General features: G+C 41.6%; 1 protein-coding gene across 1 annotated transcript; it reads left to right on the top strand.

The window, feature by feature from the left end:
* Positions 1-1,247: 1,247 nt before the first annotated feature.
* On the top strand, positions 1,248-14,149 carry mylk4a (myosin light chain kinase family, member 4a; the record flags this gene model as incomplete). Its single annotated transcript, XM_080725745.1, has 14 exons — positions 1,248-1,763; positions 5,001-5,135; positions 5,515-5,611; positions 5,925-6,336; positions 7,128-7,453; positions 7,634-7,739; positions 9,064-9,157; positions 9,758-9,867; positions 10,403-10,544; positions 10,780-10,850; positions 11,409-11,537; positions 12,388-12,540; positions 13,459-13,537; positions 14,096-14,149. 14 exons carry the CDS (start codon positions 1,248-1,250, stop codon positions 14,147-14,149), a joined length of 2,424 nt encoding a protein of 807 aa, XP_080581871.1.
* Positions 14,150-14,410: the final 261 nt, after the last annotated feature.

Below are 14,410 nucleotides of genomic sequence, written 5' to 3'. Positions count from 1 at the left end.
AGCCCATACTGTAAGTCTCCCTTAGTAAATCATACGTATTTTTGAGGTTTATAGGGTACATGGGTAATGCTCACATTACAAGTCCTAGGTTAAAATTAAAAAACTGTCTTAACTGTGCACGAGAAAGTATACAGTACACAGAGACCCTCATTGGATGTGTTTGTCTGTGCAGAGACACCATGAATCATCCTGGACACTCGTCTCCTGTTTCAGTAGTCCTTTGCCAGGAACCACAAGCTTCGTCACTTTTCCCACTGACTAGGTGCTAGTTACATTGCATTCAGATTCAGCAGATAAGGGGCACCAGTAAGGAGGGAATTGCCGTTGGAACACTGCTTGCATTAACTGGAGCCAGGTGCACTATAGTGCCAAATGAGTAACATTCAATCTTGAAAATGTTATGGTGGTCATTATTTCATATTGATGCCCTCTTGTCAACACAATGGCTGTTAGTGTAACATGTTATCTTGAGTTGCCCCAAAGAAAATCCTCAAAATCCCCAAACTTACCGGTACTCCTAAAATCTTTGTCTGCTTGAAAATAAAACACCCAACTATGCCTTCTATGATGTGCAGCAGGACAAGTCTGACGGAAGAAATCAGTATCTGCAAATAGACACACAAAGAACTAGGTGAGCGGGCAATGTTGCACTTTAGTTTCCACACTGAGGCGGCACTGTGAGTACACTGGCCATTCTGACACTTGGCAGGCGGGCGACAGTTAAGATTCAAAGGATCTCAGATGTCTCACAGCCCACAAGCACTACCAAAGTCCAGCCCCCAATACTTGCCCCCTGCTGACGTAGGCCAGCCAGTTTACATTTAGAGAGACTGGCTTACCCCATTCTTAATACCATTTCTAGTGAGAAGAGTGACAGGTGCCGGTGATAGAGGGTGAGAGGAACAGAGGCAATCCCATAACCAGATGACCACTTAGTCAGAGCTCAGAGGTGCTACTAGGGCTTTACCTTTCCTGACGAGAGATTTACCTTCTTTGTTGCTGGCCTGTGGATTTTGGATTTTTGTCTTATGTGAAGTGTTTTTTTCTTCTTTTTTTGTGGGGTTAAACACTTTAGTTTTCTCTTTTCTGTGGCATTTTTTGAGAGTAGAGCTGGCTAAATACAAAAAACGAACTTCTCACAAACGCGGTCGGTTCTATTCTTGTTTCTACTGGGTGTCCTTACGTGATCCTGTCTCACCTAACCGCCTTGAGTTCCAAGATTGCATTGCTCTTTGACCACAAGCACAATGGGTGACCAGAAAGATGTCAACAATGGGAGCCTTGACCTAATCCAAAATCACATTGATTCTCTGAGCGGCAAGATGGACAGGCTCATCAACATCCAAGAGAAGGTCCTCAACCGACTGGATGGAATGTCTCAAGACATTGGTGACATCGAACAGGATATGGAGAATATCAGGGTGGACAAAGAGGAGATCCACATCATGTCCAGTGTGACACAGGCACAGGCTCCCGTGGGGGGGGAGGTGAAGTTGCTTTGTCAGGAGATGAGCTCCATCATGTCCGCTGTGAACCAGCGCTCAGAGCAGCAAGCTGAGAAACTTGAGGGGATGGAGAAACTGGTTCTCAACATGCAGCAAATGATCAGCTTCATTGGGGAGACGGTGAAAAGCTCCCGGATCATGGAACTAATGTTCAAAGGTCTCGCGGCCAGAAAGGCCTCCAAGCCCAAAGACAAAAAAGGCAAAGTAGCCATCAAGAGACAATCATCGGCAGATGCAATAGCCAAGAAAGCTGACAAGGTGAAACTCCAAAATTATCTCTCTGCTCCAAGTGTATGAATACAGCCCATGTTCATTATCAGGCTGGATTATTGTGTCTTGTACAGGGAAGAGCTTCCGGGGAAATATACTTAGGGTTTTATTTACAGTCCAAGATATGGAGTGACAGGTTCTCAATGCTGAGTTGAGATCCTTAGCTCTTATTTTGTATCTTAACATTCTTGGCACAGAATATGAAAATGATCATAGCAGCAAAGCTGACCACTCAAGAAGAGTTCTCTTACTAAGAAAAGTGCCTTGGCTCATGCCTGTAACTCTCCGTTGACGGGGGTAAAATGTGATCTATCGACTATGACCATTGGCTCTTTTTTTTAGGAAAGTTCCATTTGCATTGCTTTAGATTGATTCCGTTTTGCAGTTCAGCTCAGTTTTGCAGCTTATAGGACCATACCAGTTTGTTTGCATTTTTACCCCATTAACTCATGTATGCTTGACAATCTTCGGAAGCCACAGGTTTTCATTCATTTCATTGCTGAAAATATAGTTGCAGAGACTTGAAATCCACTTGAGATATAGGTAATCCAACACAGTGCACTTTATGCCACCTTTCATTTTTGGCAAAGTTACAATGCAGTTGAATTTGAAATGTGCAGATGAAATTCAAACGTCCCTGACTCCTTTATGGTGACATGAAGAAACTTAATTTAATTTGAATTTGAAATTATTAAGCTAAATAATTAGGTAAATCCAAAACCTAAAAACCTGGGGGATGTTTTGTAAAAGTGTCATCATTAACATAAAGTACATGATGGGCCTAAACCTGCAAATCACTGGTATGATCCTTTAAGGGTTGAGTAATGAGCAATAAGAAAAGACTAATAATTGTTTGTACAGCAGTGCCAAATGATCATGTCACACCCATTCCATTTTAACTCCTGTTTGTATACGCTGCATACCCTTCACACGCGATGTGGCCTCCAAGCCACGAGGCATGCTTGGGGTCCCCATGGAGATCATGAAAGGGCCGGTGTGAGGCAAGGGATGGAATGTGGGTGGCCATGTTTAGAAATGCCACTTTCGGAGTTCAGCTGTAGTGTTGTTTGTGAGCTAAAAGGGCCCACCTGCTAGTAAGGAGTCATGTGTCAACAGCTTGTGATGATGGCTCAGTCTTTCTCTCTACACAAAGAAAGAGAAGGGTAGTATACCCTTCTCTTTCTTTGTGTGACTGACTTCATCTACCCAGATTTCACATCCATTGTGTGCTTTATTTCAATCTACACAGTCAATACTTTGTTTTACACCAGTGTCACGCAAAGATACCCCAAACTACTGTACACTTTTACTGTATAGTGTACTGTTGGTATCCACAGAGTCTGCACATAATCCACTTAGTGCAGAAGAAGCTATTCATAAGTGTTTATTTGCAGGTCCTGCCATGAAAAGTGTGGATCTAATTTTGACATGGTGTTCAGATGTTAGTAGCTAGTAATGTACTGGAGGTGTCTCCCACGTATTCAGTACAGAGAGGAAATAGCATCACATGTATGGTTCTTTGTAAGGGATGGAACCATTTGTTGTTAAGGCTAAAAGGGACTTTCTTGCGGGTAAAGTGGTATTCATTTTAAATTATTCATGCAACCAACGGTTAAACAATATTGTGAAGATGTGAACAATATTGTGAAGATGTAAACAATAGCTAGAATGGGTCTCTGTGGAGGTCAATGGGTATTCTGGCACTGGTGCATTAAGCTATACTTAAAGGTACCTCAAAGTTATCAGTTATCAACACACTCCATCATTCACATAGCTGCATTATGTCAGAGTGGTATCCCCTTCCCTGGCAAGGCTCTACAGCCTGCAAGGATCAAGAACAATTTTTACGTTTAGAGAGACGTAAAAAAGAAATCTATGTTGAATAATGCTGAATTATCAGACAAAAAGCTTGTGACCATGTTATTAACATGCAGTTTATGATTGCATACAGTAGTAATGTGATGACTTCTCGGATTTCAAGGAATTTGTGTTGCGTTAGAAGAGCTGTCAAGGGGCAGCCCCATCTCTCTTTGCCTCCAGAGGTGTGAGATGTCTACAGAGCGACATCTGTTATTTTAGCTGCCATGGGAGCTTGGGGGCTGCGTGACGCAGCCCCCAAGCTCCCATCCCGGGATTCGTCCTCTAGAAAGCACTAAAGGGCTTGATATACTTTGGTGTGTGCAGAGCACCGGCAGGCAGCTAAGTATAAATCATCCATAACCATAACTGCTGTTACTGTGGAAACTCCATACTCAAAACATCGCACCTGCTGCCTCTCCACAAACCTGTGTTTACCACACAACAACATTCAGAGATATAATGCGAGACGGAGACTCCCTGAGTGCAAGAGACCTTTTTCCATGTTGACCTACTCATATAAGGTTGTGTTCAATGAGTCCTGCTCAGCTCTGCTTTCAAAAGTTGAATAACAGCGCATGTTCTATTGCAATATTTTCCACTCAGGGTCAGCATTACATTCCACTGCTGAGTGTGACAAGTGATAAGCTATAAATTCACACTGCTTGCACCAGTCTGTCTATATCCATCTGCTATGAATAATCAAAGGCATGCCATGGTCCAAGTTAGTCTGTGCATGGAGAACAGAGCGGGCACCATTCTGTTTACGTTGCCCTTCATTATCTCCCTTGCTATTTTATCCATGTATTCATTCAATCTAGGTACCATCATATGTACTACCATTTCCATTCCTAACAACCTTCATCTGATCCATTTGTCAACCTGACTAATGTTTACATTCATTGTCGTTTAAAGACGACAATTGAGTGGTTCTCAACCTGTGGGTCGGGACCCCAGGGGGGGTCCCCAAATTAGTTTGGGGGGTCCCCAAGTGATTAACTTAATGTGCAACATTGTTTTCTCACTCAACAGTAAACAACCAACATACATTTTAAGTGTATAGAGGGTATCTGCACATTTCTAAAGTGACAATTTAAGGACTTTTTAATAGTTGTAAAATGACAAGTTAAATTGTCAAATATTAGATGCAGAAATTGTGAAAATAGTCTATCAACATACTAGGTCTGCTATTTTCACAATAGAACCGTGTTATACAAAATGGAATGCCTCAACTCAGTTCAAATATGATTATTTTGGGGGTCGCAGCCTGAAAAGTTTGAGAACCACTGGTCTATAATGTCGCATAACTGTCCAATCATGTGCATGGCTCAAAACACTACCAAGCATTGCCATCTGTCTCTTTAACAGAAACCTACCTCTACTAAAGCCAAAGGGACTCAAGAGATAAGTTCTGCATGTGAGCCCAGTACTCCAGAGCCTTCTCACAAGATAAAACACCATGGACCAAAGCCTTTCCTCTCCTCCCGTAAACGTGGAACCTCTGTAGGTTTCTCGCTCACACTGTGATACCTTTAATGGATTTTGTGTGTTCATGTACCCTTTGTATTCGTGTACCGTGTCCTGTGCTGATCGTATCCCTTGGTCTCAAATCCCCCCAAACATTTTGGTTGTTGTTTTGTTTGTTTGTTTTTTAGGGACACCATTACTTTTTGGGATTTATATATTTCTATTCACAAGAAATATTGTGTCAAAATGGTTTCCATATTTGAAAAACTACCAACTTTAATTCAAAACATCAAAGTAATGCATCCTGACAGAAAGGGTTCTCGATTCTCATTGTCATTTGACTTTGACTTCATACCTGGCCATTCTATTTGTCTTCATCACAATGTTCCCGTCTGTCATATTGTGTAATTTACAGCTGAAAGAACATAAGGCCAAAGAGGGGAAAGAGAAGCCCTGTTTGAGCCTCAAAGGCCTGAAAGCTCAAAAGAAGAAGAAGCCGCCAGATGCAGCAGGTGATGTCTCCTTTCATGATGCCATAACATGCTCAAAGTACACAAGTGATTCTCAACCTTTTTCACTTCAAAGTTTGCATGAGGCGACTTACTCCCAATTTATTTTTTATTTCTGGGAGCCCAATCTACATTGTAAATTAAATTAATCAGCGATCATGAGTGTACAAATGCGAACAAATGGAATTTTCATTTTGTGATTTGACGATGATAATGTATTGAGTCATCTGGCTCCCTAGGCGCGCTTATTAACGCATTATAGACACAACCTTAATATAAAGTCTTAACCTTTGTTCTTCTGTTTGGTCCTTTGTAGATGTCTCCCCGAAGAAGCAAATATTGCTCCTGGAGGAAGTGCAGAAGCTCAACAGGGAGAATGAAGAGAAATCAGAGCAACCGGTCCCCTCTGAACATCTGGATCTGGAGGCTGGAGGGGCCCCTGAGGAGCCACAGCTCGGGTTCCCCAGCCCCAAGTTGCTGGACTTGATCCACCTTGAAGACGCAAAGGCTGCTGGGCCTGAGAAGGAAGATTTGCCAGAGGTGGATATTGTGAAAGAGGTGACTGAGGTTGTAACAGAGTCAGAATCCAAGCTTGAGGAAAAGGATGTAATAAAGGTGAAAGAGGAGGTTCTGTTGGAAGAACAGAAGGAAAAAGAGAAAGCATCACCAGAAACATCATCCACAGAACCCCCTTCTTCTGAGGATTCTGAAAAAGAGCCTATTTCAAGGTAACTTCTTATCCCCAACAGAAAATGTTATTAACCTCATTCCTTCTTTTATTCTACTGGCCTTCTACGATTCCAATACTGTAGCAGTAAGACGCCTACGGGCGAAAAGACCTTGCCCCGTGCAGGACAGTGGAGCTTTTTTTGTCAGCTTTGCTCATGATTGGGCAAAGCCTGATTTAACATGGAGACTTGAATTCCGGATATTTGGCAGTTTTTGTCGCATAGTTTTTGACACACTCCTAAGACAATAATTTGAGGAGACTCTTTGTGTCTCCCTAGGGAACAAAGCAGGCTCTTTGTGTCTCCGTAGGGAACCAATACAAGTGGTCACCAAATTATTCGGTTAGGAATGCAATGAAAACAAAAAACAAATGTCCATGAATTCAAGTCTCCATGGGGTGAGTAATCAATAGAAAACAAGTTATTTTTTGGGTGAACTATCCCTTTGCAGTATGCATAGTTGACCCACAGTATTCCAAACTTCAACTTCAATTTACATCATCGCTAGTGGGATGCCCGTTGGAACATATGGCCCTTCGGTTATGCAAACCTGTTGTACTTGTTGTCAGAAAGCAGTACCCTTTATCATCGGCCATTCTATGATGTTGATTGCATCGGTGACCTATATGGGATTCTTGGCGGTTTTATAGATTTTTGGGAGAACCACTAATCTGATTGACTTCACGCCGGGTACAGCACTGCCTCGGGTCCTCTGTGACACACATGGAGTTTGAAGTCAATCAGTCGAACAGTTCCCAAGATATAAACACACCTGTGTTCCTTTGTACCAGCAGTGATGACCACAAAGGTACCTCCACACCGGCGGAGACCGAACAGGACCAGATAGCAGAGGGGAGCCAGGTGACTGTGGAAGACAGCGGAGTGGAGGACCACCAGGAGAGCAAAGAGGAGGAGGGAGAAGAGGAGAAGGCAGGAGGAGAAGGAGAGGAAGGCTGGGGCATCTTTGAGGCGGATGGAATACAGTTACAGCTAAAAGAGCTACGAGAAAGGGTGGAGAAAGGGAGGAAGGAGGCACAGGAGGCACAGGAGAAACAGGAGAAACAGGAGGAGGAGGAGGAGGAGGAGGAGCATATACCTGAGCAGAGTTACTTCATTGGTGAGCTTGAACTTACAGTATAGTATATTGGTTGTACTGTAAATTTCTTACAGGCTATACTTGTGTTGAGGAAAGCCAGGAGGACTATTAGGGATTACAGCTGGAGTGGTTGCAGGCAGAACTATCATGAAATATGATAACTAAAAAATCAGGACATTATTGTTTTCCTATTCTCATAAGACAAGAGCCTTCCTCCAGATGCTCCGTTTACTCACCGGATTGTGATGGCCAAGCCCAACCAGATCAACAACTTTTACAGCATCAATCGGCAAGAAGTCATAGGAGGGTGAGTACTCAACTGCAGCCTGGAGAATCATTAGCATCTACTGTATAGCCGCGTCTCCGTCGGGTAGAAATACTACCGTCATATACTGTATGTTCAAAACTGTTACTTTTTAGGATTCAAATTCAAAAACAGCAACAGATCTACAAGCTCAAAGCGTGTCGCTTCACGCCGTGTTTTGAGCTTGTGATCTACTACTTTTGATGCTTTTGTGTGATGCTGTAGTTATGATCAAGTAGGGCATTAATTTATGAAAAGAGTTTGAATATGGAGCTAATAGGTTTCTGCCCGACAGCGACGACATTCTGGTGTGATACAATAATCTGGAGGCACCCAATACAGATTTCTATACACAATTCATTAAAACAGTGTCAATGTACAAACCCTCCAGCAGCAATGAAAACATGAAGAACAAATAGCAGATGTACAAGTTCACAATGCGTCGTGATGCATTGTACCGTGATGTGTTGCGAGCTTGTCGATCTGCTATTTTCGCTATTCATCATAGAACCTTGAAGCAAGGTTCTATGATGAGGCTTAAGTGGTTAATGTGGTCCATAATATAGACACAATGTGAATAAAGTTGCTTGAGTCAGAAACTACACACCTTTGTGCTGCTGCCAGCTGTTTTTATTTTAAAATGGTGTCTAAGAATTTATATTGTGTCCAGTATCACAGCAGATTAGGTATAGTAAACTCCATAGCTTTGAAATAAATCTAAACGTAGAGGTGATGGTTGACCAGACAATAGGTCAAAGACAGAAGGGTTTCTCAATTCCTTAGAAAGCCTAATTACATAAAAGTCCCCCTCCCATCTCTTGTCTGGTTCATAGCTTTAGAGTCACGACAGTTATTTTTACTTGTGGACTGAGGGGTATGTGAAACCATATCCTTTCTGCCAGCTGGTAGCTAATCGCTAAGTGTTAATCCAAACCTTCAAAGAGGAGACGGAATACTACTTTTACCCTATCTTTTTTTCTTTTTTCAAAAATATCGATTATGTCCAACAATACAACTCATACAAATTCTTTGTTTGAAAATAATTGGTTTATCGACAGGCAGATGAATTTCAAACTGCTTCTATCACGATTAAATGGTGTTTTGTTGGTGTATTATCCAAGTGTGCCACACTGTAGGATTTGTGACTTGTAGGTGTGAGAGTTGGCAAAGCAAAGTTTGACCTTTACATGAGATTACCGGTATGGTTCCACTGAAAGGGTAGCACACCATCAACAGCTGTGTTTCAGATTCAGACCCCAGCATTTGAGGACAGGGTACTAATCTTTTTTTTCTTCTTCTTCTTCTTCTTCTCCTACTTTTTTCCAAGGGGTCGCTTTGGCCAGGTGCACAAATGTGTTGAGAACTCCTCTGGACTCACCTTCGCAGCCAAAATCATCAAAGCCAGGGCTTTAAAGGAAAAGGTATATTCAGTAGGACTTTACCACTTGGTTGTACTTGACCGGAGTCTCTTTTCTGTTTTCTTTTCTATTAAAGGTAGGGTAATTAGTGATAAGGTAGTGGTAAGGTAGTGATAATTTGATAGTGATAATAGGTTAAAACTATACTCTGATTATTGCTATAAAGTGTTGTTCAGTAACAGGGGAAATAACGGTTGTTGATTAAAAACATCGTTAGGAGTTAGGGTTAGAGTTACAGTATACGGATACACGCTTCACCAAAAAGACTAGATTAGCTATTTTCGGTTCTCAGTATAACTTGTAACTGGTAAAAATGGCAATTATAAAATTGCCCTCCTATAATGTTGATGTCCACACAAGTACAGTAATACCAACTGTGTGTGTGTGTGTGTGTGTGTGTGTGTGTGTGTGTGTGTGTGTGTGTGTGTGTGTGTGTGTGTGTGTGTGTGTGTGTGTGTGTGTGTGTGTGTGTGTGTGTGTGTGTGTGTGTGTGTGTGTGCGTGCGTGCGTGCGTGCGTGCGTGCGTGCGTGCGTGCGTGCGTGCGTGTCTGTGTGTGTGTGTGTGTGTGTGTGTACGTGCGCGTGCGTGTTTGTCTTTGCTAGGAAGTGGTGAAGAATGAAATCAATGTCATGAACCAACTGAACCATCCGTCTCTGATCCAGCTCTACGCCGCCTACGAGTCGAGGAATGACATCATCCTTGTACTTGAATAGTACGTGCCTGCCTTCATTTTCATACGCTCCAACTTAATTAACACCCATTTTGGCCTAGAATTATTTAATGCTTTAACTATTGAACAATTGTGATTTCTTTTTGCAAGTCTTTGAACACATTTTAAAAGCGAACAATTGTAACTGAAATATTTGCTTCTGGGTGGTCCCTATAACAACATATTTTGAGATCAGGGGTCTGAGCCTCCGCGCCCGCGGCCAAATGCATGTAACTTTGAGGGTCCTTTGACATGAAAACGTTTGAGAACCACTGGTTTAAAAGAAGGATTTAGAAGACATTTATAGAATCGGATCAAAAATATTCAAAGACTTGCACAAATATTTGTGATTTTTCAAAAAATACCAGATCTACAAGCTCGCAGCACTGCACTCAGTTTAATAGTTAAAGCATAAAATAATGATTAAAGTGGTTCAAATCTAAAGTGACACAGATTGGCGTTCAGGCCTAAATGGCTTTAATAGGCCACAACAGAGAGCTTAACTCTGACATGCTCTATCTAACGTGTGTCACTCCAGCGTGGATGGAGGGGAGCTGTTTGACCGGATCATCGATGAGAACTACAAACTGATGGAGCTGGACACGGTGATGTTCATCCGACAGGTCTGTGAGGGGCTGCAGCACATGCACAAGATGTACATCCTCCACCTGGACCTGAAGGTGCAGTACAACAGCGGCTCCAAAAGCTTTGAGCTCCACAACCAAAATAGACAATTAGTTGACAAGTTGTCTCCTCGGGACCAAAACTAGTGGAAAATATGTCAAACATGAAAATAGCCAATCTACAAGCATCGCGACGTGTTGCTTGTAGATCTGCTATTTTCACTATTTCAAATGATTTCTCCCTCTAATTAATGTCTTCTTTTTTTCCCCTTTGTTTTGTTTTCTATTTCAGCCTGAGAACATTATGTGCGTGAGCAGGGCCACAAACAAGGTCAAGATCATTGACTTTGGTCTTGCTAGAATGTAAGTTTGATATCCACATCAGTTCTGCTACCTACAGTACAATTACAGATACTGTATGTGTTGTCTATCCCAGATAGGGCCTTTAAACACTTAAACCCTCTAGACTTAGTGAAGCAGGCCTGAGTTGGCCTTGTACTTCGACCACTTTTTCCCATCTTCACCGAATCTCTTCTAGCCTGGCTCCAGCCCCTGAATCGCTAGCCGCGCCCATTAAAAAAGAAATTCAAGCATGAAACGAAATGATAATTCAGGCTGAGTGTCTGGCTAATTCTCTTCACCAAAAATAGCTGATCTACAAGCTCACAATGCGTTGCAACGTCACACATTGTGAGCATGGCAAATCTTTTATCAGTCAAATATCAACATTAGTTAGATATACTGAACAATATATTTTATTTAAAATTATAATACATATATAATGTGTTATATAAATAATATAAAATAATATAATATATAAATAAGAATCATATATTTTGTATTGTTTAGTTTTGTAATTAGGATTGATCATAGGATGAGTATTGTAGACTCAAATGACAAATGATTTCTCCATATACGCAGATATAAACCAAAGGAGAAGTTAAAGGTGAACTTTGGCACTCCAGAGTTCCTGGCCCCTGAAGTAATCAACTACGACCATGTGTCATTCAACACCGACATGTGGAGCCTTGGAGTCATTGCCTACATGCTGTAAGTACATAACATTAAGATCTGGAATTATGTTTTACTTTAGCTATTGAAAAATAGCAGATATACTGTACAAGCTCACAGCTGTAGATCTGCTATTTTTGAAAAATCTTGAAAATGTGTGCAAATCTTTTCAAAACAAACTTTTGTTACTTAAATCTTTGCTACTGGGGGTCCCTGGAACAACATATTGTAACGACCCTGCAAGAGATCGGGCCGTAACTCACCATGCTAAGTGAGATAGTTATCTTGGCGTTGCGGGTTGCATGCCTTGTCTGCTGAGTGGGAGGCTGGGGTTCGCTTCCTGGTTAAGGAGCGAACTACCTCACTCAGTCTGCTAAACGTTACAATATTTTGAGCTGGGGGTCTGCGGCCAAATACCTATAATTTTAGGGGTCCTTGACATGAAAAAGTTTGAGAAGAACTGATTTAGAGGACATTTTATAGAATCGGGTCATAATATACATTTTTCTAAAATAGCAGACCTACAAGCTCTAATTGGGACAAGACAGGGGTTCTCAAGCTTTTCCCCAAATTCAATATGTATTTGGCTGCAGACACCCATCTGAAAATATTTGGTGTGTTGTTAAAATGTTTAAATTGATTACATTTGATTGTTATGCTACTGTATATAATCTAATTCTATGCTATATAATCTAATTCTGCACTGCAGGACAAAACAAACCATACCGTGTCCCGCTCCTAGCTTAGGAAAAAAGAATATGAGCAAAGAACACACACTCACAGTGACATTATGACATCACATAAAATCCTGCTACGTACACTACCTACCGTACACACAAGTACAGTACACACATGCATCCGCTAATGTTCACCTGCTCTTTCCTCGTAGTCTAAGTGGTCTGTGTCCATTCCTCGGTGACGATGACACTCAGACGTTGAACAACGTCTTGACGTGTAATTGGAGCTTGGAGCAGGAGGAGTTCATTGAGACTTCTGAGGAGGCCAAGGACTTCATGAAAAAGCTTCTCATCTACAATAAGAGGTATTGATTACTTGACCTTCAGTCTTTAGTTTCCTCCTGTCTTTTGTGTTTTGATGATTAACCATTTAACCTAGAGTCCACCAGGGTTCTATGCTGTCTAGTAGGGCATTCACCAAATATTCGAATATTCGAATATCAAAGTCACTATTCAACGTCGTTCACCGAAGTCGAATATTCGCTTATTATAATTTTTTTTTTATTATTGTTTTCTCAAAGCTTGGCTAGATAGGAAGTAAGAATGACTTGTCAATGCCCCTGGTGGATGAATTTGTTAATGCTCTATACCAGGGGTTCTCAAACCTTTTTCGGCCATGACCCCCAAAATAAACATATTTGAACTGGGGACCCCCACCCTGACAAGCACTTGGTTCCGCAGATAAATATAGTGAAAATAGCAGATCTACATGCTCACAACGCCTCGCGTTGCCAGGCGTTGTGAGCATATAGACCTGCTATTTTCACAATGTCCGCCTCTTGCTTACTTAATATTTGCCAGAATGCCCATATATGGACATATTACGTCAGTCTCATGATAACCAGTATGGTTGCCATGAATTCCGTTCTTGTCCCTTTTATGCCCATATATGGAGATCCCTGATGTCATCAATATTAAGCCCATATCTGTGCATATTTTCAATCTCTATCTCTCTATCTCTCTATGACGTCAGACATCTATGATGTCAGACATCTATGTTGTCAGACGTCAGTCATCTCCATATTTGGGAAAATATATGACCACATTTTGTCCAACTAAAACAACCAACCAGGTCTGTGCATTTTTTTTGGTCAAAGTTGATCCCATGCCAAAGCGCGGCGCTCGCCCATGCAGTCTACCGTCACCCAGGCAGATGCGTGCACGGCAGGCGCCCATGTGCGTGACCCCTTAGGCCGTCTTACTGGTATTATGTTCCTCTGCAGCTGGAGGATGGGGGCGTCGGAGGCGTTGAGACACCCTTGGCTTTCTGACCCTGTCCTTCATCACCGCCTGTATACAAAGGTACAGTACATCATCACTATGCTAAGCACTTGACGGCCGGGCTACACCAAGGCTTTTCACGCGCGTCTGAGCGTTTGGAAAGATCCAATATGATATCAATGATATCGGCTACACCAGATATGCGAGACCTGCATATGCATGCTGTAAAAATACACGTATGCGTTTTGTACACAGACTTTCTGGTCTCCCTCCTTGGTGTAGCCAGGGGCGCGAGCGAAAGCGTTTTCAGGTGTAGCCCCGCCGTGAGCCCTGCATTTTTAAAATAAGCAATCTACAAACTCTTTGTGAGCCTGCAGATATACATACCGGTATACAGTATATATTTTTAAAACGATTTTCTAGAAGTTTCAGAAAAGATCTCAAACAGATTAAAACATTTTCAATGTTTTCTCTAAAATAGCTGATCTTGATCTACAAGATCACAACATTGCTGGTTTCAGAAGTCTTGTCTGGGTTAATTTGGTTAATAGATCAAGAAACCACACACTCAACTCTACAATGATTATGGCATTTTAGATGTTTTAATGTCTATTTTGTTTACTGTACTCCCCCCAACAGAAAACAATGTGCAGATCACGGCGAGCTTCATGTGTGCCCTCCTCCTCTAGTTAGTTGAGGTGGGTCTATCCTTTTATTATATGTCATTTTCTTTTTTTTCTTATGTGTTCACTAGATGTTTTGCATTCATAAATGAACAGAACACGCAAAGATGTAATCATACTGACAGTATAAGATCTAAATAAAAATAAATAAACAAATCAATAATAATGATGACAAGTTGAGATATCTTTCACTACAGCAGAATGAAATCAAGAGGATACATAATTATTGCCTGGCCTTTACATAATAAAGGGCTGCCAAGTCCAATTTAAG

This window comes from Nannobrachium achirus (assembly GCF_963921795.1).
Source record: "Nannobrachium achirus genome assembly, chromosome: 5".
NCBI lineage: Eukaryota > Metazoa > Chordata > Actinopteri > Myctophiformes > Myctophidae > Nannobrachium > Nannobrachium achirus.
This window is presented reverse-complemented; position numbering and strand designations above follow the sequence as displayed.